The sequence below is a fragment of the Copadichromis virginalis genome, linkage group LG4 (genome assembly GCF_057382275.1).
Source record: "Copadichromis virginalis isolate Kocher_CV1m ecotype Utaka linkage group LG4, C_Virginalis_male_GT1.1, whole genome shotgun sequence".
NCBI classification, from domain to species: Eukaryota; Metazoa; Chordata; class Actinopteri; order Cichliformes; family Cichlidae; genus Copadichromis; species Copadichromis virginalis.
In genome coordinates, this window is record NC_140621.1 from 29,797,146 (window position 1) to 29,824,343 (window position 27,198).

The 27,198-nt window shown below is 41.6% G+C and overlaps 3 protein-coding genes across 11 annotated transcripts in view; 2 read left to right on the top strand and 1 right to left on the bottom strand.

Annotated features, from left to right (window-relative positions):
* arhgap23a (Rho GTPase activating protein 23a) overlaps positions 1 to 5,729 on the top strand; it is a 68,066-nt gene extending 62,337 nt beyond the window's left edge. For all 9 annotated transcript variants that reach the window (XM_085454816.1, XM_085454813.1, XM_085454807.1 and 6 more), the window contains 2 exons: positions 1,762 to 1,793; positions 1,878 to 5,729. In XM_085454816.1, coding sequence (XP_085310942.1) covers positions 1,762 to 1,793; positions 1,878 to 3,320 — 1,475 coding nt within the window. In that variant the 3' untranslated portion in view covers positions 3,321 to 5,729. The remainder of the gene's footprint in view (positions 1 to 1,761; positions 1,794 to 1,877) is intronic.
* Positions 5,730 to 6,704: 975 nt separating this feature from the next.
* On the bottom strand, positions 6,705 to 9,028 carry hexim1 (HEXIM P-TEFb complex subunit 1). The gene has a single exon (XM_085454817.1). It carries the CDS (start codon positions 8,280 to 8,282, stop codon positions 7,203 to 7,205), a length of 1,080 nt encoding a protein of 359 aa, XP_085310943.1. The 5' UTR covers positions 8,283 to 9,028; the 3' UTR covers positions 6,705 to 7,202.
* A 3,037-nt stretch (positions 9,029 to 12,065) lies between these two features.
* LOC146711807 (1-phosphatidylinositol 4,5-bisphosphate phosphodiesterase delta-3-A-like) overlaps positions 12,066 to 27,198 on the top strand; it is a 43,598-nt gene continuing 28,465 nt past the window's right edge. The window contains exons 1-2 of the mRNA XM_085454818.1: positions 12,066 to 12,421; positions 26,555 to 26,719. Of these exons, the coding sequence (XP_085310944.1) occupies positions 12,334 to 12,421; positions 26,555 to 26,719 (253 nt within the window). The 5' untranslated portion in view covers positions 12,066 to 12,333. The remainder of the gene's footprint in view (positions 12,422 to 26,554; positions 26,720 to 27,198) is intronic.

Below are 27,198 nucleotides of genomic sequence, written 5' to 3' on the forward strand. Positions count from 1 at the left end.
TTAACATGTGTAATATCCTAATAACGTATACCAAATCTATACTAATCAACAGAATTATACAGACGAAAACAAAAAAAATGTTCAAGAAGAAACAACAGAAATCCTGCGATCCTCACATTAGAAAAGTTCAGATGAAAACGATTCAAAAGGGTCATCTGTTAATATTTAATTGTTTCTGTCTATAAAGTCCGCTCATAGCTGTCGCCATAGTTAACTTAAGAGGCCAGATTTTCAATAATAGAACTCAGGTGTTGTTGGTTTTATGGGTGATTTACAAAAGTTGTTTTCAAAATCCAGGCGCAGTCGGTTCATTTCTTACTTTGCTCTCTAATTGTAAATAGTGACAGTAGTTTCTTTATATGCTAAAGCCAGTTTGGGCTGGCATAATGCGTTAGTAATGCGTTAGTAATGCATTAGTAATGCGTTAGTAATGCATTAGTAAAAACTGCGTTGGTCCTATGTGTATCAGAATTGTAGTGGGTAAGTGATGTTAGTGTAGCAGTAATAAAGGCTGTGTCACATTTTGAATGTCATCACTAGCTTTCTAGTAAACAAGAGAACTTCTCTAAGCTGAGCAGAAAATACACTGACGTGGTCATTACTGCTGAGTCCCTGAGAAACAGCTCCATCCAGAAAACCTTACCAACCCTCCCCGGTTTCTCAAGAGATTTGGGTGTTCCCTTTACTACGATACATGAAAGACAAATCCAGGGCTTCATTCCTGCATTCATTTGTGAGGATTGCGTTTCTTTTCGTACTGCTTCTTTCACTGACCGATGCCATCCGTGTTTTTCGTGATGTCATCAGTGTGTGCCGTGATTTTTCTAATGAGGTTTCTCCTCCAACACCAAACCCTGCTTCCCCCCCCCCAATCATTGTTTTCCCTGAACACAACTCCAGTGTGTGATTCAGTGTTTTTGTCCTTGTTATGGTCCGAGGCCACAGAGGAAAACAAGTTCCTTTAAAAATCCATCACAGGAATTGGAGATACAACTGCAGCTGCACTGCTCACTGCAGAATAAACCGTTGTATAGAGATGCAATTGTGATTTTTTTTTTTTTTTTTTTCATTTAAGGTTAAGGAGCAGAACATCACATGCATAAATTGAATCCAATCAAAACTGTTCAATCTGCATCTGCCAGGTCATTGTCGACCCCTTTATAGGCGCTTAGTTAACTTGCACTCTTTTAACAAAATGTTCCTCTACAAGAAAATAGAGTCTAATGCTGTCAAAATGTATTAGACCTTATAGGAAATCTAACATCTTCTTGTTTATGAAAATGGTTTCCTATTTGTTATGTGACCAAACAAAACTAACCCTAACCCCAGACAGGTTGCCATGACCTCGGCATTAGGAGGTTAATCTGAGTCCCTGAAGCATCCATCACCATAAAAACAGCACAGAATGAACCACTGCCTGCAACATGTGAAGTACTGATTAAACTTTTTGCGGTTTTCTGAGAATAAACACAATTTTATCCAAAAATTAGCCGCACGTTAAGACGCAATGTCCCAGGCGGTGTTGTCCACTTTGCACCTGATGGAAAACAACCTGCTTCATAGCAAAATCAGCATTAAAGTCTGTAGGAACATACAGGGAGCAGTGCAGGAGCAGTTATTTTATTTATTGTTGTTTTTTTCCTTTTAAAAAATAAGTGATGATCACAGCAACTCCCTCTGTGTCCTCCACCGTGACTGTTCTGGCCTTTTGTTTACTTCGTCCGTTCTGACCCACAAATGTCTCCATTTCCTTTTCCCCAGATTCAACCAACAGTGATTCAGCGAAATCAAAGGTAACCTCCCCTCACATGAAGCAAGCCTGATTGTCCAACCTCCTGCACGCACAGATTCAGCAGTAATATTTCCTGCTTTTTCAGGGGTCATGGGGGTCAAAGAAGGACCTCACAGCCAAGGAATTCCTGGCTCTGTCCATCATGTCAGCGGTTACTGGCCGCAAACGCAGGAAGCGCCATAACGCCCGCCGCGTGGGCAGCAGCACCGACGACGACTCTGAGCATGAGCCGATCAAAGCTGGACATTTAGGGGCAGGAGAGGAAGAGGAGGTGGAGTCGCCAGTAGGAGACACTGCTCCTCGAGCAGAGGGAGAGGAGGATGATGACGAAGAGGAAGAAGAGGACGAGGAGGAGGAGGATGAGGAAGTTGCAGAGAGCGGAGTGAAAGAGGAGCGACAAGAGGAGCCGGCCGTTAAACCCAATCGGTTGTCCTGTAAAGTGGAAGAGGAGGCGGGAGGAAGGCAGGCAGCCATGTTAAACGAGGAGGAGGAGGTGCAGGCGGAGGTGAAGGGGCCTCAGTGGCGAGCTCCAGAGGATGCTCGCTCTATAGTTTCAGGTTACTCCACCCTCTCTACTTTAGGGCGGAGCTTGGGATCTGAGGGGAGGGGGGACGATGCTGATGATGAACACAGCGAGCTGGTGAGCGAGACAGATAATGAGAGCGGCTTCGCCTCGCGCTCTCTTACACAGGAGAGACCCGATAAACACCCGGCGCCACCTGTAAACACGCAGCTGCTGGCGCCGCCGCGAAGCTTTCTCTACACACACTACAAAAGCCCCGCTCTGTCAACCAGTAACATTCTCACCCCACCCACTTCCCTCACACAGAGACCAGACTCCACAGAGAGGAGCGACGGAGGGGCCCGCTCCACCACACCTTCTTCCTCCTCCTTCTCGTCCTCCTCCACCACTCACAGACTGCACTCGCGGCCTTCCTTTAACTCCCACAAGCTGATCCAGTGCGACACTCTGGCCAGGAGGAAGCTGAAGTCTGAGAAAAACAAGACTCGCTCCCCGGACCTGATGGAGTCTCCCGAGGGCACGGCTCCATCCGAGGGCTCCGGCTCAGGAACGGAAGGTGCACCCACAGCAAAGAGGGATACCTCCAGAACCAACACTTCCTCAGGCAGCAGCCAGGAGAGTCTGCGCCCAGCCCGACCCAAGCCTGCCGTGCTGCCCAGCGAGGCCGCTTCCTTCACTCCGACCGGCCCGGGCGGGAAGTCGCTGGCCGATCAGGTCCGCGCCCGACTGCTAGGCTCAGCTGACAACCTGCACCGCGTCGGACTGCGGAAACCACCGTCACCCGAGACGCGCAGGAAGAAGCGGGCTTGGCGCAGACACACTGTGGTGGCTTCCCCGACTGAGATGTCCGATAAGAGACCCCAGCTGATTGTCAGCGATTTCCCCTTATCTCCTAACAATCAAAACCAGGTCAAAACACAAGGGCTGCCTCGGGATGCAGAAGGTCTTGACCAAGGACCGGCTACACGTCAAGCACCCACCTCCAATTTCCACCAGTACCTTTGAACCCTGACCCCAACCACCGCTCCAAGAAAAGAGGCCAAAGCTGCTGATTCTCAGTTTGTGCGTAAGGATGGGGGAGTGGATGTCCAGCTGAGCTGCTGACGGCCTGCAGGTCAGTAAACTGGCAGCAGTGCAAACGGGGATGTGGTTGGTGGACAGGTGAAAAACGGCCCACCTTATTTGTTGTTGTTGTTGTTTTTTTTTACTTTTCATTGAGCTCCATTTGCATGGCAGGGTGCGTTCCAGTGTTGCCAAAGCTTTCATTTTCTTTTTCCTTTAAGTGTGCTCTTATAGAAATGATAGGACAGAGACACAAACAGACGTCATCACGGTCGACGTAAGAGCCAAGAATTCTGATTCGTGTAACAACTGAGCATCCCTCGTCTTCTCTTCCTTCCTGTCTGGATCACAGATGACGTAAATTAAAAGTTTAATCGACCAGACGAGGATGCTGAAATGCAGCTTCTACAGTTATTTAAAAAAAATTAAAAAAAATCATATAAAACCATTTCAGGAGGGCAAACAACTGATTCTTCATATCAGTCTTCCTAACGTTTCCCCTCTGACCATTCACACTGTAAAACTCCACCAAACTTCAGCTCACATGAAATGCAGTTGTCTCCCTCTACTTGTTAATAATGTTTATGTGTGTTTGCCCAAAAATATTTGTGACCATGTCTAAACGTGCAGGTGTTTGTGTTAAACGATTTTTGTAACATTTGTACAAAGCCTTGTTAAGTTAACCCTGTAAATATAAATATTATGTTATAATATTTGTTTGTACTTTTTTTTTTTTTAGGTCTTTTTTTTAAGGTTTACAAAAGTGCAAATAAGTGCACAGTTGTTTTTTTGTTTGGTTTTGTTTTCAAGATGTTACTTGAAATGTTTCCCTTAATATATTATTTGTTTTTGTTTTATATTCAATATATATATATATATATTAAATATATATATTTTGTATTAAAGTAAAAATTTATTGCAATTTCACCTCTTGGGTGTACCTGTTTAAAGGAGACGAGATAAACACGACTAAACGTATTCCTTATTTCCTCATAGATGGCCTTTCTGATTCACAGCACTGTGCAGGAAACCTTTATCTCACGAGATAAGTCTTATAATAAAGATTATCTCGTGGCTAGTTACACAAAATGTACACAACACTCTGTAGTAACAACATGTAGCAAGTTCTGAATTTTAATCAGGTAATTATTATGTGATATCGGACAGTTTGCAGACAGCTGATCATGCCGCCAGGGCTTCAAGTCTGGCATTACTGAGCATTGCCTCAACAGATCAGCTCATATTCACTGAACACAGGAGCTCAAAAGAAGATGCCTGACAGTGTTTAACAGACTGGTGTAGGATTTTTTTTTTTTTTTTTTTGGTGTTTTCAGCACACAAGGTCAGGTTCTAATAAATCTTCCCTGAGTGGGGAAATGGTACGTTGGAGGAAATGAAAAAAGAAGAACAAGAGTCTGTTGTTTCTGTCTCGTCTTGACCGCAGAACCAATTTGCAGTAGCGAAAAAAACACGACCCGAGCGAGAGGTGCAAATTCAGAAGTCACAAAAGGCTTGCTTGTTTCCCTGCGACCAAATAATAACCCAGTGAAAGAGAAGAAGAATGATAATAATAAATAGGTTCTAGTCTCGTCTTACCTCAAGGTTTTTTCTACAAGTGCCTGATTTCTGGAATGTGTTTTTGTTCTGCAGTGCCATGCTCGGTTCTTATCCTTCCATTTCCTTTTGTTATTTCTGGGTCTCCTCCCCTCCTCTGCTGTGGTTGACGGTATAATTGAGGCACTGACCCAAAGATGTGTAGATTAAATACAAGCAGTCTAACAGAGAGGCTGTACAAAACAAAATAAAAGAAAGAAAAGTAAAGCACACTTCAAGCCAAGGACACTTCTATGCACTCCCTTTGCCTTTAACAGAGGAGGGGAAAAGCATAGTATTCTCTCAGCTGCTTCTTTTGTTTTTTTAACAAACTGAGGTCACCTCTCTATGCCTAATAATCCACAGTGTGTGAATAAGGTACACCTAACACACCCCCACCCTACAACTGCATTAGGTCATGCCAGACAGCATCCAGTTTCCTAAAGATGAACAAAAACCTCATCAAAGGGAAACGTCGACAGTCTGAAATGTGATTTTACCTTTTGTGTCGTTGTTGTATTTTAAAAGCGTTTCTTTTTTTTGTACATACTATCTTAATATGTAACATATTGTATTGTGTACATTTGGAATTGCTTTCGAGTATGACTAATATGAAAAATGACTGGACTAAAAGAAAAAAACAAAAAAACATGGTTGTCCGCCTGAACTCATTTCCCTCGTGGCTGTGTGCTTAAAAGCAGGTTATATGATGTAAATAAACAGAACTATGTTTAAAAAAAAAAGTGTTTGCGTTTGTGACTTGTGTGTGCGCAAAACACATTTTTTACAGTGGAGATGTGCCTCACATTTTGCAGCGCGGGCATCTTAAAATAGGAGCTGACTGGCTCCCCCTAGAGGCTTGAAGAGGAATAAGACATAAAGGGAAACGGAATCTGGAGGGTTGAGGGTCTTTATTTTAATTTATGGGAATGTTTAAATATTTATGGATTCTGTGAGTAGTAGCTATAATAATGGGATTCTATTAAAACGGATGACCCCACCAAAGTAAAGACACACTTTTCATCACATTCTTAGGCTTTGCAAATGAGCAGCACTTCTCACATGATCAGTAACCAACCTTGTCTGCATGGCTGTCCACAGGCTCTTCAGGAACAAGTCTCACCACTCGCCAGACATTTTGGAACCCCCTTTAGGCATTTATTTGCAAGATATTTCTAAATTAACTTAATAAAAATTTAAGTTACACCTCTATCACTATCTACCCTGCTACATAATTATCCCATCGACTGCAAAACAAATCTCTGGGTGCCATGTCTCTTTGTATCAGGCCTGCCTAAACTTGTGAAGTTACTAATTTTAACTGGGGGCGGGGTGTAAATATATATTATGTGATTGGTAGCTGTAATGATGAGAAAATTCATTATCAAGTCAGAATAAAGACACGATTTTCTGCAGATCCTTGACTTGCAAAAATAATAACCACAGTGTGTCTGTATTACAACCTAGAAAATGTAGTAAAATAAACAATAAAATCCCACTTGCATGTCTTCCTGTATACCTCCGAGTGGACTAAGCTTTCATAAAGAGCATCTCATCCATATCCCATCCCCCCTTCTCATGTAGTCTTCCATTCAGAGGCCACTGATGCCTTGTGTCTGGCCCATATCGGAATCCTTGCAAGAAATCTGACCAAAGCCACTGACAGCAGCTCCTAGCTGCAGCTTCCTGTGTTTGAGGACAGGCTGAACAACACATGGCAGTCTGATTCAGAACTTCAATTTTTATATTATTTTATTGGAACTAAAAGGTTAACACACAACTGTTAAAATGTTCACGCTGAAGTCTTTTTTTTTTTTTTTTTTTGCAAAAAAGTATCTGAAAGGATGGCCCAATTAGCTGCAAGTTCTTCTTGTTCAGTTTCTGGAGGGGGGAGAAAAATAATCCGACATACAATATTTGCTCTTAAAATTAAAAACAGAACAGTTTATGTCAATGGATACCTACAAAGTTGAGCAGAGGAACAAACGGAAATTTCTTTTCAAATACCTCTTTATAAAAAAAGGAAAAAAAGAAAAAAAAAAGAAATCAAATTTGAAATATTTACAATTCTCCTTGAAAACAATAACCGAATGGGACATTAACAGCTCAAATAGAAAGTGAAACGTCAAATATTTACTTATTTTGTCCAGGTGACAAACTGCTTACAGAAAAACTTATGATAAATTCTTTTAAAAATGCAGTAGTCCCATGTTTTACCTTATCCAAAGGATTTTAATTTGTAGCGACCTGGCCCCTGTCCTTGCTGGGCTGGCTCTTCAGGAGCAGCTCCATGTTTTGGGCTTTCAGTCTCTCCAGTTCCTTCTCCATCTCTTTGACCCGGACCGAGCAGTTCTGACCCCCGGGCTCCACGGCGCGTCTCAGCCGGTTGTTCTCCTCCTCCAACCGGGACATGCACTTCTCCAGCTCCAGGTACTCCTTGACCAGCTCCTGCTTGGTCATATTCTGCAGGCTCTCGACGTGATACATCTCGTAGGTCTCGGAAAAGTCTCTTTGGAGGAACTCTCCACCCGCGTTCCCGGGCCTCCCGATGCCATCGCTGCCCCCGCCGCTGCCGTCATCGTAGTCCTGGTCCTCGTTTTCCAAGACCTCATCCTCGCTGCCAGTGTCCTCCATGCAAACCCCGACCCCAGAAGGCCGCCTGACCCCCATCTGGGTGTTGAGGTCGGGTTCCTCTCGGTCGTGCTCGTCCATCAGGAACTGAGTTGTGTTGTAAGGGGCAACCGGGAGCCCTTTGGCGAACATTTCCTCTCTTATGCGCGAAGCTCTGGCAGTCTCCTTCTCTTCTAGGGCTTTCTTTTCCTCCCAGGAAAGTTTGTTATACGGCTTCCAGTGGCGCTTCTTCTTGGAGGTCCTGCGCCTGTGCCTTTTCTTGCCTAGACGCGCATCTAAGCCCGTATCAGAGTCGATGTGCAAACTATCCACTTGTACCTGCAGCCGTCTGTCTTGGGCGTTTTTTCCCTGTGTGGTGTGGTGGTCTCCTGTCGCTCCTTGGATGCTGCGTTTCTGATGAGGCTGAGTTGAAATCGGGCACTTCTGGACCTCGTTTCCGGCTGCTAACCCAGGGCACACCTCCCTCTGCCCGCCTTTCATTTGCCGTAACTTGTCTGTGTTGATATCCTCGCAGTTCTCCGCCCGCTGCTCCTGCTTATGCTCGCTCTGTCGCCCCCTGTCGCCGTTTTGTGGTCCATCATGGTTTCTAGCTGGGAGATGCTCCAACGCGTCTCCACTGCTCCCACCTGAAGGGCTGGCTGAAGTTTTCAGGTGATGGGTCGTCTCCTCTGGCTCAGTCATCCTGGTGTTCCGCTCCTATGGCTCCACTTTAGCACATTTTTAGATGATATTCATGCTCCCGTGACTGAGTTTTAAAGTTCGTTAAAAAGACGTTAATTTGAACAAAAATATTCTACAATCTCGCGTAATCAATAAAGAAACTTTTGAGATTGTTTGCGTTTGTAAACAAACGCGCGCAAAGTAAAAGTAAACTTCCGAACAGTAAACACTTGTTACTCCTCCAAGGGTTTGTCAGAGCAACTGTCGCTAACTACCATTAACTGTTTCGATGCTGTCAGAGTTATCGTTAACCCGGAGACAGCGTTCCGCCGTCACAACAGTGTCCAGTGTGCCGCTCAAGAAGAGGGAGCTCGTGTTTATATACCAGCTCCGCCTCTACCCGTGCGCATGCTACTGCTTTCAACTCCTGATGGATTGTGGGGTATGACGTTTTCGTTTCGGCGAAGCCTGGGTGGAGACCTTCGCACCAAACTACATAGCCCACAAGTCTACCATAACTGGCGAGCTTCTTGACCAATCAATTAAGAGGATCTCGAGTCCGCTAAAGCCTACCCTACTCTTTGTTGATTGGACCAGAGAATAATTTTGCTGTTGCTAAGCTCAAGGTATTTTCTGATTGGGCAGATCAATAGTCAATCACAGGACCGTAATCCACGCAAAGAAAGCAGTCCCGGGCATTTTACGGACGCTACTATTTACAAATGAAGGGGTTGTGTTTGCAATTGAAGAACTAAAAGTTAATCTGTTTACATTTGAAATAAGTGATTTGCAAACTGGAGCAAATATGCGTGGTTTAAACACACAATAATAGGCTTTGTTTTTATTTACTCATCCAGCCAACATAGGACAAAATTACCCATACAATTAACCCCCCCTGTATTTTAAGCTACAACAACAAACTGTCTTGCGGAATCTAGTCCGTCTTCGACGTTCATTTGAGAAACTAAGTAAATACAGCTTATTCAAAACATAAATTTTTGTACATGTCAGCTGCCATAAAAATGCGTTGCTCAGGCGCCATTTAAGAGATTGAATGTTTCCGTGTCAAAAGTCTCTTCTGTGCGGAGTGATATGTTGTGGGGCAGAGGGCCAGGGGAACTCTGGAATCAGCGTAAACAAACGACATTTATTGTGAAGCTGCCGTGGAGAGCGCTGTTCCGAACCCCTCGTTGTTAAAGGGTGGGTCAGGCGATCTCACACTTGCTCAATAATCCTATTAGCAGTTGACGAAGTGGTGTAGATCAGCGTTTGAGTTTTTCCGCGGAGCCAACGTTCTGATACGCAGTGTTAGTTTTACACTGTTGTCTCGTGTTAACGGCTAAGGAGACGCTAGCTAGCTAACGTTAGCCAAACGTTAGCCAACGGGCGCTACGTGTCGTGGCTCCCAAACTAAACACTACACTACTCCACATACATACGAAGCCATACGTACTACAACAAAAATAAACTTAACGTTTAACTCATTGGTCACAGAAAACGCTCCTAGTCGGTCTGAGTATGACGAAAAACGCCATACTGCACTAAAGCTAGGTAAGCTAACGTAAGTTAGCGTACGCTACCGTGTAGCGATAATATAAAAAGTATTAAACCATGAGTGATAGACCGTTTTTAAATAAAATTGTTTGGCTTGTGTCAGTTTGTCGATTCAACTACAGCAAAGCAACTACAATGCGCTGTGCTACTGGTAATGATAGCCATCTGCTAACTAGGCCAACGTGTTCATATGGGGCCCGCGTAATTCCTGGGCTGTTTTATTCCGATGTGATTTTCTCGTTTCACTAAAGCGATTAGTGTACACATTTCAAGTACTGCCACAGTTAGTCGAACTGTACAAGTCAGAGTACCGAAAATATACACAAACAGACTGAAAACATTCGTTTTTTGAAACAGTCCTTCACATGAGACGTTTGAGCAACTGTCTTGCTTTCAGGAAGTAGACCGCGCCTGATCTTTCCAGTTTCCCTTTAGTTAACTAGTGTTAGCAAGCTCTAGATGGGTGTAACTCGCCAAACCAATAATCTTCTACAGTATTCACAACTTTTCTGTATTGTCGGCTTGTGTGAAATAAACAAATGGAAATAAAATGCTGTGGGGAAAAAGGTTGAAACCTTTATGTGGAATATGTTAATGTGGTTAATTTGTTTTATTTGTTTTCTGATGCACATTATTTACATGTGCATACTACATGCATACATATTTGATGTCACAATGGTTAAAGAGTTAGTCATTATTCTGTGTTAATCCTTAACTGTGCATGCTTCACTGTGTCATCCACAAATTGTGTCCAGTTTTCACAAAGCAGTTTGCTTCCATTAATGGAAGAAGTGGGTTATTCAGTCTGTGGCCTTATGTTGGGTGACTGGTCTCTCCTAACACTGCCAGTGAAGACTGGTTACAAACAACACAGGCCCACTGTTTCTACTAATAGAAGCAGGCAGAGTTTCAGCTTTGGCAAATAAGCAAGGCAAACTGGGAAATCCTTTGAGAGGGGAGGTGATCTGTTCTAGTTAATATGAAACCTAATGACCATGGAGATTGAGAAACAGTACCAGGGCTTCCCATATTCTCAAATCAAGGAGCGGTGCGCAGCTACAGCACCAGAGCTGCTCCTGCATAGATCACAGCTTGTGAGGATTAGCAGGCATGACTTAATCTCTCACCCTGTCCAACATAGTAGTTGCTGCAATTGAGCGGAGATGAAAGATATGTGTAATATACTATTATACGCTGGTGCACGGGCCTGAAGAGGAGGTGCAGGAGGAGTTTGTGCAGACAGCAGGTCCAGATGGGTGTTTTAGTAAGGGAAACAGTCAATCCACCAGCTTCATTAAATGACCAGGTTAAAGAAACATCACCTTAGGCTCCATCCACCCAGCCTACCAAACCTGTACGTGTGTGTTTCCTTTGCACATGGCTGTGACTCAGCTCTGTCACTCTCTGCTCTCTGTTATAACTCCATTACTAAGACTTAATTAAGTTTGCAGGCAGTGCTCTGGTACTGTGAGCACCATCTAATAATCAAAAAATTAAAAAAGACTGCAGTGCAGGTTTTCACTTTCATAACCAACCCTTTAAATCCGTGCAGACAGCATGAACATACTGGCCACAGATGATGAATGTGGCATTACGGAACTGATTGTTGTTGTTGAGAGCTAAGCAGTTACTTTTAATAACCAACAGGGGACGCCAGCTCCTCAGTCACTGGCATTTGAATGGGGAACAGTTTTACTAAAGTGGAAGCACTTTTTTCTGCTCTTGATCTCCATTTAGAGGAAGGTGTTTACATATTTGAAAGTTTGCCTGAACAATCAGGGTTATATGTTTGCTTTACCTCCTCTGAAAGAAAAGATTTCAGCTGTTTAAATGTTTGCTGAGCCTAGACAAAGGGTAACCTGCTCTTTGCCTGTGGACGTTAATCACGCCACTATATTCATGTAAGTATGCAAGCTTTTTAAAATTTATATATGAAAAGGTAGGTGAAACAGCACAATTTTTCTTTTTGGAATACAGCATGGCATCCGCGCAAAATAAACTCGAAATAAACATTTCAAACAAGTCTATATTTGGGTTTATTTATTTTATTTACAAAAAACAAAAAGGTCCCATAAAAAGTTTTTTGGTTTTTTTTGAAGAACAGATTTAACCAAAAACGCTTTGATACGCAACTGTTGAGACTCTGTGCGCACATAGTGCGCTTTAAACCATTTAAACAAGTGTGTATACAAATTAATGTATGGAGGGGGACTTGACCATACCTGATCCACCACCAAGGTCCCTTTACGTTTTCGTTGGGGCAGGAAGAGGAAGAGGAGGAGGAGGAGTAAGGTGTTGGCTCCAGAAGCGTGCGACTCGTTTGGAGTCCTGCGCACAAACATGAGTAGCAAATCTGGGGAGGGGACTCCTGCGGTCGGTTCTCTCTCTCTCTCGCTCGCTCTCTTTCTGCGGGCTGGGGGTCTGTCTGGGGCAGTTTAAGGACACCTGCGCCCTCAGCTTCCTCAAACCCCTAAAGTTACAAGCTTAAGTTTATTTCGCTGGAGTTTATGTAGCGATCATGTTAAGCGTAGGCACCGGCAAGACCAGTCCCAGGGAGCACAGGAGGAAAGTGAATGAGAAGACGACGGACCTCATCAGGAGGCTCGGTAAGGACACCTCCAAATCTGACCTGCTCCTAGGAGTTCACCGTCAGCTCCAGGCTGAAGTGTTTTGTTTTGTTTTTCCGCTCATTGTTGGTACAAACTTAACTGAGGCTTCAGTGATTTTTAGTCACCTTGTTTGTTATGTTGCCTTTTTCTAAGACAGCAATTATAATCGGTAGCTATTTATGCCTTCATAATTCATAACATAGTTTCTCTTAGAAGGCGGTGTAATTCGAGAAATCTTTGCATCTTTCTGAAAAGATGATTCATTTCACCTACTTTCATTGATAATTGCTCACTTCTTAGTTACAGATTGTTTGGTTTAATTTGTAGTCTCGTTAATTCGTGTCATTCATTTACTTCCCCCAGTTTACAAAAAATACATTAACAAAACAGGCATAACAGGTTTGCTTTTTTAAAATGATGATGTTCTTAGAAAGTGAGTAATGACCGAGCTTACAGATAATGGCATCAAACAGAAGCGAAGTTCTGAGTATTTGTGGGTGTAGTTACAACAGTCATGTGTTTATGAAGAGCAGAGTTGCTCACTGGACTACTGCTCTGATTCAGGCTCCTCGCCATTCCCATCTCAGCCTACTCCCCTCACAGTTCAGTCCCGATATGTCACTGCCCCTTCCCAAACTCGCCCCAAAATAGACACTTGCTGAGCAGCCATAGCGCACCTGTCAGAATCTCTGAGAAGACGCTGGATTTCTGGAAGGCTGAACCAGTGTTAACGACGTATATATGCAGGCATACAAAATTAGCTCACAGACAGAAATGTTGGATGAAATCTTTGCTTTTTATTTTATTTCTTTTTTTTTCTTTTCAGTTTTATATGTATAAACGGGACGTATTGTGTTTTTTTACCCAACCCCATATTTTTAATTCCTGGACTTTAGTAGAGTAGTTTTGCATGACTCACTTGTAAATATTTATCTTGAGGTGTTGCACTGGCACAATATGATCCAGTAATAAGCTGTACTATATCAGGGATTTCCACTCTCATTGATGTACAGTGGCACATAGCCAAGAGTAGAAACCGGTCTGAAACTGAGCATTCAGAGCAGCATGAAGCCTGAAACTTTGGCAGTGTTTCACATGAGCATCCAACATTGTAACAGCATAAGCATGAGGAATGCACTCATGACTACCTAATTAGGCACATCTGTTCAACTGCCTATTAAGACAAATAGGTAATCAGCCAATCACCTGGCAGGAACACTGTGCATTTAGGCATGTAGACATGATTAGAACAACCTGCTGACGGTCAAACGGAGCACTGGAATGAGGAAGAAAGGTAATTGAAGTGACTTTGAACATGGCATGGTTGGTGGTGTAAAATGGGCTGGTCTGAGTATTTCTGGTCTGCAGTATCATAATTATTTTTGGTCAGTTTTAAATCATAATTTTAACACAATTACTGAGGAAGTAAATCCAACTCTTTTTCTTAATATCTTATAAACAAAATAGAGTATTAAGTGTTTTATTGGTCAACTGAAACAGGAAGTCCAGTTAGCTGACAAAGAACAGCACAAAGTAATCGAAACAGGAACATATGAGGGAGGCACTAACAAGCTGACACAGTACAGCACAACAATGAGCTAAGAAAACCATAAGGGATTAAATATGCACGTGGGGTAATCAGGGGTATGGAAAACACCCGTTAACACAGCTGAACCTAACTGAAGAAAATGAGACAAAAGATGCAAAATTAAATAAAACACACGAGAAACTAACTAAATAAAACGAGGAATAACTAAACAGAGGCTCTCTAATGCAGAGATGGGGACTAGACAAGATACAGGAAACGCACCAGGAGAGGAAAATGTGAAACTTGGGGGATTACTGATAAACAGACTCTGGATCATGACGTTAAACTCCAGGAAGATAATTATAACAACCCAGAATGGGGCATAATAATTGTTTTATCTGCAGTGGTGTAGTGGTTGCTGGTTTGATTCTTGCCAGAGATACAAGTTTTTTGGGGTTGGCATCCGTTTAAGAACTCTGTCAAATCAAACATGTGGAGTTATCTGCTGTGGCAGCCCCTAGTGGTAAGGGGGTGGCTGCAAATAACGACTTTATTTATCCTAAAGTCGCTATAGGCCAAAATTGTGATTGAAAGCAAAGACCTTAATAAGTAAAAACAGTATGCAGAAACAATCTCTTATAAATTCAGCTCTTCTTGCATGTTTAGTGAAAACAGAAATGCAGAATTTTAATGTTTTTGCAACAGTGTGTAAACATGGATCCATACTTCTGCAGTGGCACCATGTTTAAACTCTGACACTATGCACAGACTTGTTTAAGCATTACTGAAGTCTGAAACTGTATCTGCGCCTGAAAACGCAACACTGGCATTGCTATATTTGAGTGTCCCACTAATACTTAATAATAAAGCACGTGAGGTCACCCAAGTAGACTCACCACCACCACTTGTTGTCATAAATTTGTCAGGTGACTGTCCACCCACCATGTTTTAGCCGCTTTCACATCAAAGCGAAAACACCGAATAGTTTCGCAATCTGCAGGTGGGACTGACCTAAGTTCAAAGGTTTTGTGTCATGTGGTGTCACAGGACTGATCCGCCTTCCTCGTTCAAACATTTCTCACTCACAGTGAGCCAAAGTGACGAATGTGGCCTGAGAGGCAGAGATTTGTTAGTTTTGAGATAATCCATGTTTGAATCAGACTAGCGCAAACATGGATAAATATATTCATTGCCACAGACGTCCCCACAGGGGTTTTGGGGGATTTGATTTCAGGGAGAGAGTCTGCGGCTGTTGGCAGCGCTGTTAACGGTGGTACACAGCAATTAGTTTCTTGTGTGAGCCAACAGCCTGCATAAGCCAAGGATTTACAAAACAACATCCATGATGAGTTTCAGTCGGTTTAGACCGAAGAGATGGGACAATTTCACACGTTGCATCTACAAGATGAATGTAAACACGATCGTGAGCTGAGGTGATGTTTTCGGAGGCCGCTGCAGGGAATACGTGGTATCTGTTTGGTATCTGAGTAAACTCAGCTGTAAATCTGAGAGCTTTACATATGCTTTATGTCTGCGATTGTGGTCAACAACATTCCCGGCCAAACAGGTCACAATCAACAAGGTTATCATCTGTTATTCGGTTTGAATGGTCAGGTGTTTAGAAGGATTTAACCTCAGTGGGATCTAACTGAGCCCCAACATACAATAAATAGCATCAGTTGTGTAACAACAGACACTTATTCCGACTGTGTATGTGACTAATAAAATTTGAATTTGAATTTGATTGTGAATAACCTTTTTTTTTCTAAATAATCACAGCTCCGCTGTTTTTGTGTGTGCAGGCTCACACTGTAGCAAAGAAAAGTATTGCCAGTTTATTAGACAAAAGGTAAAATATATACTGACGTGTTCAAGCTAAAGTCAGCTCTATTCAACTCCATTCAAATTTCAATTTTTTTTCAAGTTGTGCACTGTCCAAAAGAAAATAGGAATCCCCTTTCCCTTCTACCAAACCATACTGCTCTCAAAGTCTGGTTTTCTCCTGCCTATGGTTAAGTCTGCCAACCTCAGGTTGGAAAACAGTAAATCAACAGTAGAGGTTTGACTTTAATGTGGCTTAAAAATCACGATCATAGCCTTGTTAATACGCATTGCAACCTTAAATTGTGCTTTGACGGCATATTTAACCACATATTGGCAAATAAAATGACAGTTTTTTACAAAAGCTCATTTATTTCGCAACATTTTTTTAATATTTTACTGGAATCCAGATATTGTTCAGAGCGAGTCTAGTCGCACACAGTGAGTCCTGCTTACTGTGTGGTCATAACTTGCTTATTAATGAGCAAATAAATGATGTTTCATTCATTATAAGAGACAAAGAGAACGTTTGACTAAAAGCTGTTTGTTTTCGACTGAATGCAAAGAGGCTGCTCTGCTTTCATGTTCAACTCCCTGCTGTCCAGAAACCATTGGCAACGATTCTGCATTTCCAAATAACACTCACTTTTTTCTACTCAGTCCTTTTTTGGGGGGTTGGGGGGGTTCACATCAGGAAATTCCACAGAGAGTCCCGATTCCAAAGAAGAAAAATACGGTTTCCAACTGATCATTTTTCTTCTTTTGAGCTGGAATCTCATCATTTTGCCTAAACACTTTTGATTTTGGAGATGCAGACTGGATGCCACTGTTTGCCTCCTAGAGGGGACAGCTATGCGACAGAGCTGAGAAACTTTAATTGGCCCGTATTAAATCTACAGCCCCTATACTTGTCTATCTTTATGCGAGAATCCATGCTAGCTGACTCTTGTGACTGCTGCTATGCTGACAGAAACGTGAACCGTGTCCCGGGAGGAGCTGGTATGTGGGCCTGAGTGAAGAGGACTCATGCAAGCACAGTGCACTGACCAGCTGATATAGTTATTTGGATTTTAATCCTCCTTTCAGCGTTAAAGCTACACTGCTGCTCACAGTGTCAAAGCACCCTCGGAGGAATCTCCATTGCTGAGTTAATTAAAATGTTAATTGTTTTCCGTTATTTGCTTTATCCACTTGCAAGTGGCACAGTTGTAGAGCTAGATAATGTCAGTCTGTTGGGTTGAGACGAAAAGATCTCTTCTAACTATTCATTGTATTGTCATGAAATTTCATTTACTTTCACGTTCCCCTGAGAAGGAATCTTATTGGCTGTGGTGTCCCTTTCTCTTTCCTGCATGAACATTTGGTTAATTGACATTAAATATGTGATGCACACCTCTGTTACCTCCATAGGAGATGAACTGTGTTTTTCAGTCCTAGCTTTTACTGCTTTGACTGAGGAACTCATTTACAGGAGGCAACACTTTTTAAAGCAATGCTCATTAGTAGCATCCCTCTTAAGTAGGCTTTTAAAAACTCAGTGTACAGTACAGCGTCTGGGTTAACTGTCCCAGACATTATTATTTCAGCAAATTATAAATACCTGTCTAGCCATAATTTTGGGATTATACTTTTTCAAAACTACACAACATCTTCTTAACTAACCTTGTATTTTGGATCGTGTCATCCCAGACATTCTCTTGGCTGCAGTTTTATGTCTTCTTCCTGCCGCATTATCACAGTTGCCTTTGCCAACTGGAGAAATTGCAGATGTTGCTCCTCACTGAATGATCCTTGAGTACTTTTATTGAAAACCCTTTATTTCTAAGAGAGTGCCACTGTGCGAGTATTATCCTAAGAATGCCTGATTTGAAGTGGTACAAATATTTGTTGAGCCAATCATGTGGCAGTGATTGCATTATAGTCTTGTATACACGGTTAAGATAACCCCCCCAAAGGTCAAACTGAGCATCAGAATGGGAAAGAAAGGTGATTGGAGAGATTTTGAATGTGGCACAGTTGTTGGTTCCAGACAAGATGATCTCTGAGTATTTTAGAAACTGATGATCTACTGTGATTTTCTGCACAGTAATTCCTAGTTTTTCCAGAGAAGAGTAAAAAATTTCCAGAGAGCAAGACCAATGCATGACATTATCACGTCAAAATAGACAAATCTCTGAGTAATGTTTCCAGAAACTTGTTGAATTGATGTTATAACTAGCATATAGGCCGTCACAGGCCCGGCCTGGTATTAACAAGGTGTACCTTGTTAAAAGTCGGCTCATTTGTATGTGTTAATTAGCCAAACTTTACTAATTACCAAAATATAACCGGTGTTTAGTTTTCATCTTTATGCACAAACTCTAGCAGTGCTTTAAAGTTTGGTGATTTGGAGCTACTTCAGCCAGAATAAGCTAAGCTTTAGCTTCTGTAGATGTCAGCTAGCTGACTTGTTTACATGTACCTGCTGACAAAACCCACTCTCAGTAAGCGCCTCTTTTTGATGGATATCTGGACTCTATCTTGATTTAAAGATAAGGTTTAACAGTTGTACTTTTTTAAAACCTTTTAAATTGTCAGTGTTGCCTCAGCGGGTTTTTTTTACTCCGAGTGTGCTATTACATTAGGCTTATCAAGCAAATTAGCATACTTTTTCTTACAACATCATCATTAAAATCACAGCTTTAATTAATGACTAAATATCTGTTGGTAATAGCTCATTAGCAAAAGGTAGCAAATCAAAATGGCAAACTAAGACAGTAAACATGGTAAATATCAGTAAACACTGACATTTGTGAGCATGTTTCGTACAATAACATTAGAACTGGGGCAAAAACACTTCTATGCTACAGACTTTTCAGCCTCTTTTAAAATAGTACACCAACATGCTAAACCGAAATGTTATGAAGAGGCTTTTCAGAAGTACACCAAACTGTACCAAATTTCTTAAATCTGTGGATATGGCCACACTTGGGGACTTGTAGCTACTCGCACTTTGCATTGTGGGCAGATAATAAAATTATACAGGCAGTAAAACAAGAATGTGGCTGTAGCGGGAGAGGGAATAATAAAAAGTGAAGCAGGAGGTTGAGAGAGAGCTAGTTAAGGCTGTTTGGGTAGCTTAGCGTGGTCACTGACCTGCAGTTAATCAGGTCCTTGTGCTGTGCTTGTGGGAATGCCTTGCATGTGGTAACAGCTTGGAAAAACAGGCTTGTTATGGACGGCCTGGCAGGGGGAGTTCTTTGTTTTCAACCCTGATGGGGAGAAATCCATGGTTTCACCCAGTGCGCTTTCAGGGATAGGGAGAGAGTGGAGGGAAGTTTCTGTTTGCTATAACTTTGGGGGTCCATTACTTACTCCAGAACTTGGCACTGACACGATGAGGACTGTGATTTAAGAGCTAAAGAAACAAATCAAGCCCTTTCTTTAGACATGAACAGAAAAGACTAAAGCCTGAAGAATAATTTGAGCAGTGAGTGAGAGCTGGTTTTGGCTGTTTCCTTCAGCAGTACTAAAAGGGAAGGTTCCATAAGAGAGCCCATTTGTTCTTGCAAAAAACTAAACATGCCATGGCTGAATGCTGTTTAACACCTGTGTTAGTTGCATTACTATTGCCTAGTAACGCAACTAACCTATGCCTATTCAATAGGCTATTTGCAGCAACCAAGTTCTTAACATAACTTTTTAAACCAGTTAAACCAGTTGTTTGAAGCATTTACATATTCAGATACATTTACTTGATTAAGAACTTTTAAAGTGAAAGTCAAAACATTTTCAAACCCTCCCAATGAGAAATGTAACAACTTAACCTTTTAACCTCACATTTACTGAAATGATTAACTAAATGAGAAAGCAGCAAAGTCACAAACATGCATAATTTAAAGGAAACACTCCTTACTACTATAAATACATAAAAAAAAAACCTGTTGAAATACACAGTGGAAAAGTATTTGACCTCGTCCTGATCATCAAGCAAAATGTAAAATTAGACAAAGATAACCTGAGTAAATACAAAATGTTGCTTTTAAATGATGATTTAATAATTAATTAATTAAAATAAATCTATCCAAACCTACTTGGCCCTAAGCATAGCTGGACTGGCCATCGGGCATACGGGGCATTTGCTGGAGTTATTCTGTCTTTACGCTGTCAGCTGCCTCTTCTTTGCTCATTCTTTGCTCATTCTTTCCCCTCCCTCTCCTGTTTCTACTTCAATGAACACGATCATGAAACTGATCAATGATCAGCTGATCAGCTTTTCTCTCTTGTTTGTTTATCGCCCACTTTGCGCCAGAAAGAGGAAACCAGCGGATGTCGCGCTAAACAACAGCTGCACGTTTAAGCTTGATCAGCTGTTGTTAGAATTTGTTTAATATTAATTTCAAGTATCAGCTGATGTTTGCTGGAACCACAGCTGTTAAGCTGCTGGTCATGATATCGGTTTGGATACGTGGTGAGAGGGAAACATGAAGATGAAACCAGGAGATGTCCTTACTGAATCATCAAGCTGAACAGGTGATGGACAAACAGGTTTACCTTTTAGGTGACATGAATGAGTTAAAGGGAAGTTATGAACTGTTTCTGAGAGACAAATAACACCAGGATCCTTTTTTACGCTGACAGCTGGTAACTATGCAGGGGCGGATCTAGCAAAGTTTTGCCAGGGGGCCAGGTAGGGCATTAACAGGGAAAAGGGGGCACAAAGAAATATGTTCTTATTCTCATTTAAAATGTCTTGCTTTTATTAAATAATTATCTGAAGATTACAACCAAAGTTTTTATCTGACGTAAAATGTATAGAAATCATACATATACCAACAAGACAGTGTCCATCACTTTCACAACAGCGTCTGTTTTCATTCAAAGGCTTTATGGCTTTTCCTGTAATACCTGGGGGGCCGGTCTGTAGTCAAAATGCCCGGGCCAATTTTTTGTTCCAGTCCAGCCCTGGCCCTAAGTGAAAAAGCAACTGCTCCCGGAATCTAATAACTGGTTGTGCTACTTTGACAGGAACAACTGCAATCGAGCATTTGCAATAACTGACTGAGTCTTTCACGTCACTGTGGAGGAACTTTGGTCACCAGATTCAGGTCATGAACTGATGGCTGGATTTCATCTTTCAGGATTTTCTGGTAGAGAGCAGAGTCCAGGGGTCCATCAGTTTTAACAAAGCAGCCTCAGCCCGTTATACTACCATGATGTTCGTTTTATGAAATGCTGTTAGTTTTATAGCAGATCCAATAGGACTCATACCTTCCCGAAATGTTGTCTTGTCTGTACACAGAATATTATTTCCAGTCTTGGGGACCATCAAGATGTTTTCTGTCAAATGTGAGACAAGCCTGTGTGGTTTTCACCTTGGAACTGTCCCATGGATACTATTTTTGCCCAGTCTTGTAGATCATGGTGTGATAGGTTGCTTTTTGAGATTTTCTTTCTTAGACTACTCTACTTTGTCAGACAGGTTCTATGTAAATGATTTTTTGATTCACTGGGTCTGGTTGTAGTTAGGCCTGTGTTATATGTTGCTGTGTGGCATCCAGAGGTGTGGACCCAATATGCGGGACTCAGATGGAGAACTGAAGCTGACAGCAGCTTTATTGCTGAATATGCAGGAAACAAGGATACAAGGAACTTAAACTGAACACACCGGGGAACACAGGTGAACTAAATCAGGCTAACAAGCAAAACTCAACACAACACACATAGGACGAGAGGCAGGAAACAAGCTCCAGACACACAAACTTGATCCAGGGAAGAAAATAAACAAATGGAGACAAGCCTGAGGGGATACGGCACTAAAACGACTGGACACGGAGAAACCAGACAGACAAGGGGACACGACTGGAGAAACAGACAGGGACCATGTGAAATAAAAAAACAGGTGATGAAGTAAACAGGAAACAGAAATGCAGAGTAGACACAGACAAAAGTAAACAAATACAGAGACGGAGACTGGACACAAACAGACAGAGAAACAACCAAGGAAACAAGACTAAGACAGAGTGGACAAAAAAGGGAACTGACTCAACCAAAAAAGGGACTAAAAACTAGAATTATAAGCACTGGGTGGAAAAATACTAAACACCAAAGCACTAGGCAAATAAAAAGTTATCATTATAAGTAATAATCACATATAAATCCAGAAGCGAATCAAAAACTCACAAAACTCAAAACACACAGATTCTAACAGTCTACGTGTAGCTCTTGAAATAATTGAATTCACCTTTTCAAAACATAAAGTTAATCACAGTTCATTCATGGTTTAATGAGAGGGGCAGACTACTTCATCACATAGGGTCAGGTTGGTTTGGATAGCTTTTCCCCCTTAATAAATCAAATCATCATTTAAAAACTGCATTTTGTATTTACAGGGGTTGTGTTTGTCTAATATGAACAATTTATTGATCTTAAATTTAAGTGTGACAAATGTGCATTTAAAAAAAATACAGAAAGAAGGAAAATAAAAGATGAAGTGGGCAGTTTTCACACTCTGAGCCCTCTGTGGGTCTCTCATATTTGAACCTTCTGAATGAGAGTGGAAAAACTGCTGTGTTTAAGTCTTAAAGTCTGTTATGCTACAATAAAGGGCCTTTAAAATTTGCAATGCGTTTTTTCTTCATTGATTATATGGCCTGACCAGTTCCACAGCCAAGTGGTGATATATGCTTACTATCTAAGGCACCACTGAAATTGTGAATCTTGCATCTCCAGTGACGTTAATAGCGAGGAAACACTAATACGAGCAATACAGCTGGACAAACATTTTCACAAGCCGTCCATACTCCAGCTGTTATAGCAGCTTTCATTCCTGCTGCCTTTTGGCCTGCTCCTGCCCCCGGAGAGAAGTAAATCTACAAACTATCATGACTGAATTACATCTCATTGATCAGCTTTCTTTTAAACTGACAGTGGTTTATTCACCCTAAAGAAAACAGATAAATACTACTAAATGATAAAGTCATGGTTTTTTTAGATGATCCATGAACGCTTGACTCACACGCCAAATGCACCGGTCATTTTTTCCAAGGTTTGTATATATAACACAGCCCAAGGTTTTGGATATAAGAAAAGATGCGTTGAGCATATTTGTCCAAGTATTTGTTCAAGGTCAGTTTTCAAGTAAATAAGATGGCTGAATGAAAGGCAGGCATTTTTAAAACCAGCAAACACTCTCAAGCTCTCAAAAAGCTCAAAGGATAAACAGAAAAGGACTGAATAAAGCAGATAAACACGAAAGCAACTATAAAGTCACATTTTTTAAAAAATTAGGTGATGACATCTAAGTACTGAGACACATAAAAAAACCACATTTTATTTTACAATATTTCTGAGATTATTTCAAGATGGAGTGATATTTTAGTCAGGCCCCAATCACAGAGGCCTACAGATCAGTCTGTGACCATCTAATAGGGAAAAATGCATGTATTGTGCAACCAGTTGGCAAGCAGCTGGTGGGAGTTGCTAGTGTTAATTTGATTACAATGCTATACCAAAAACCTCATTTTGATTGCTTTCACTAGCAGTTTGCTGTGGTTACGGCAGTTTGGGTGTAAGATGGCAGCTTGTCTGTAAACACAAACTGCTTGCCAAGTGGTTGTGAAACTGTAATTGTGTTGCAAATTGGAAACGGACACCATTCACCTTCAAAGTCAAAGCTACACCTGTTGCAATGTGTTGGCTTCAGCGCTGACGTGGAACTTTTACTCTGGAGGTGAACGTTCTACATTTCTGGTTTCCACCACACTTTTTCAAATTTCACTACCATTTAGAGAGTATTTGCAGACAAATCAGCATCTTTCATGCAAACCACAGGTAACCACAATTAACTGCTAGCAACCAAAGCAATCACAACAAGGTTTTTGATAGAGCACCCTCTATCAAAACAACCAGAGGTTTCCAAAAGGTTGCCAAACACTCTCTAGGCCTAAGTGACTGATGGGTAAGATAGCTAGGCATGCTAAAGCTGCAGAAATGGCACATACTACAGTTCTGAAAATGTAAACAGTGGTTTAGGTTGAGTTAAGTCTCCAATGACTTTGTTTGGGTTTTTTAAAAAAGCATATCCTGTGTTATCCTCTTAATTTTCATTTACTCCAATATGAGGCTCAGTGGATTGCATGGATGTAATGAACATTTAGTCTCCCTAGTTATAAATGGGGGAAGAAAAAAAAGTTCTTGAGGAAATGGTGTGCGGACAGATTTGTTTGCTTTCACTGCCAGCGCTGCTGGCTTTGTCATGGTCCTGGGTCGTTGACCCAGCGTTTTGTGTTTTGTGACTATTTCCCTCTGTTCTAGTTATTCTGTGTCCTCCCCCCTTGTGTCCGGTTCGGGTTCTAGATTTCCTGTTTTACTTTGTAGGTCTGTGTCTCGTTATGCCCATTAAGTTCCAGCTGTGTCCCCTCCTGTGTGCCATTTCCTCATTACCTGGTGTGTGTATTTATAGTTGGTGTCTGCCTGTGCTCCTCGTCGGCTCGTCTGCACTCATCCGTGTATTTCTGCGTATCTCTGCATTCATCTGCGTTCCATGGTGTCCTGTCTCTGCGTCCCTCTGCCCCGCACCCCCTTTGTACGGTCTCAGGTTTGCTATTTAGTTTCTCCCAGTTTAGGTTTCCGTTTGTAAAGTACTCATACCTCGTTGCCTGTTTTTGTCACCGCCACCTTTGTAAATAAAACATCACTCGTATCATCAGTTTGCTGCATCTTGGGTCCTCCTTTTCCTCCACACCACACGGCTCCCTCCGCCAGCCGTGACAGGCTTACTGATTTGCTCTGCAGGAAGAAATGAGCAAATAATAAAACAGGCGATTTAAAAAGAACAGGCTGTGTTTACAGGGCCAAAGGCTGATTGCTGTATGTAGCTGAAGTAAAAAGATGAGAACTGCCTTATTTTTTTAAAATGTTATTTTAGTATTATTTTAAAACTCTTTTATGCAATATCAAAATTAGCGACTTTTGATCAGTTTCCACCATCACAGTGTCTTAAAGCATGTTCAATCATCCAGGTAAGTAACTCCCAAAAGGTTGATTCTGTTCACCTGGTCGTTGCATTTTCAGTGTGAGAAATGTTTCATCACTCATCCAGGTGACTTCTTCAGTTTCAGCGGACTGAAGGTTTCCCCAACCTTATAAACAGTACACGGCACAATGACTGAAACTGATAATTTGCATATTAATGATCAAGGAGCTGACCTCACAGCCCATTGTTCAGTCAGAGGGCTAGTTTCAGTTATTGTGCAAATGTACTGTTTAAAAGGTTAAAAGTAATTAGAAATATCACAAAGCAGAGTAGCCACATGTGATTAAATTTTTTACACCTATTAGTAATGCTGATGAATCTATGCTTCATATGCAGTCAGTTTTAAAATGAGGTTCAAATATGTTTTGCAGCTCCACACAGAACTTGTTGGGCAAAAGTTATTCAATAATTGTTCTTTTGATAGTAACGGTTGTTGACCCCAGGATATGTCTCTACACTCCTTACATGGAATGACACAAAATTTTGTAGACCCTTTATGGCTTATTGTCACATTTGTAATGCCTCTGGCTGAATGTCATGAAGTATACTTTAGAGGTGATCCCTTTTGCTTCATCTAGGTCAGACTTTTGATCAAAACCGATGAGATTCACATCAAACACGGGCAATGATGTCTTGAGCTTTTCACTGAAGTTAATGCATGTTGCATGCTAACAGTACGTACTCAGAACCCATAGTTCACTTCATAAATCCACTACAGACTCACATGCATAATTTGTGACTCTCCATAGGGTAGTTTTGTCTTAATTCAAACTGCTAATTGTGTCCTTATTGGAAATGATGATAACAACACACTAGCTGCTGCATTTAGCAAACATTTAACACTTGTCAAGCTACTGACCAAACTCGTTAGATATTCAGTGTAGAAGGTTGTGTGCATAAACTTTAAACAGCAGCACTTCAAGCCCTTATAGAAAACTTCTTCTGTCAGTCTTGATGCATAAACATAGTAAACATTATATTGTTTGCGTGGGTTCTCTGCAGGTACTCTGGCTTCCTCCCACAGTCCAAAGACATGCAGTTAGTGGAGTTCGGTTAATTGGTAACTCTAAAGTTGTGAACGTGAGTGCGAATGGTTGTCTGTCTTTGTGTTAGCCCTGCGACAGACCAGCAACCTGTCTAGGTGGTACCCTGCCTCTTGCTCTAAGACAGCTGGGATAGGCTCCAGCCCCGCTGCGACCCTCAAAAGGATAAGAATGGAAGAGAATGGATGGATGAATCTGTAAGCACTGTCATTTTGTGCTAAGCACTTCAGTTAAAGCATTGCACTGTCATTTGTCTAAAATTTCATAAAAGTATGCCCTGTGAAGCTTGACTCACTAAATAACTGTCAGAAAAAAAAATCATACTGGAGTGTTTATTGAACCTTCTGACAAAAAAGAAAGAAATGAGATATCAGTTTGCATATGTGACTTTTAATTTCAGTATCAGTTTTACTGCATCTGGCGTTTGTGCAATCTATTGCCCAAAAATGTAATGTGCAATTAATTTTAAGTTTTGTTGATGATGATTTAGAGGTCTCAAAACACTGACATAAACTCCTGTATCAAATATAATATGTTTGGCATTAGAGTTAAGGAACTTGGGAAAACAGATGTGCACTTATGAACCTGATTAAACTGATCAAACAATAGGCATGTATGTGAAGACAAGCTGAACTTAAGTTGCTGATGATGCATTTGCACAGTGTCAACCAGAGTCATGCATGCATTAACAGCTCTGTTTTGTGAATGTGTGTATTCTCCAGGGCTTCATGAAAATGAGGACATACGCGTGATGATGGCAGGTTCCAGCATGCTGAAAGTTCGGTCTACAAGTTGGCAAAGGAACCGAAGCATGCGGCTGCTGGAGGACGGACTCACCGTGTGGTGCGAGTCCAAGAGCTCCCGCAAAGGCAAAGCCCAGCAGACATGTAAGTTTGTCTGAAATCCAGCTTTATGGTCAGAGTACTCTGTAAGGAGAGCTCAGTGTGTGGCGGGGTGGGGGGCTGGCTTGAGCAGACATCATGACCTAATGAAGAGGAGAAGTGGGGTAGTTATGAATAGGAGTTGAGGAGGAAAAGGAGCTTTGATTGTGAGCATGAGTGAACTAATACGATAAATAGAAAGGAAACTTAAGTAATGGAAGAGTGTACGTGAGAACAGCGCAAACTGAATTATATTTAAAGCAAGCAATGTAAGCGTCCCGCCATTAGTCCAATAGAAACTGAGATGTGATTCAGTGCGCTCATTCAGCCTGCACATTGTTTGGGGTTGTTGAGCTGCTTTATCTTGGCTCTGTCTTCTGCCCTCTCCCCTACTTTGCCCATTTAAAGACGGTTCTAGTTTCTCTGGTAACTGAGGAGGGTAATCATGTGATCTGTAGTGGTTATGACTTACCAATTCAAGCTTC

Excerpts from the sequence above, each read along its gene's own strand:
- hexim1 (XM_085454817.1), bottom strand. The coding sequence starts at position 8,282 with ATGACTGAGCCAGAGGAGACGACCCATCACCTGAAAACTTCAGCCAGC.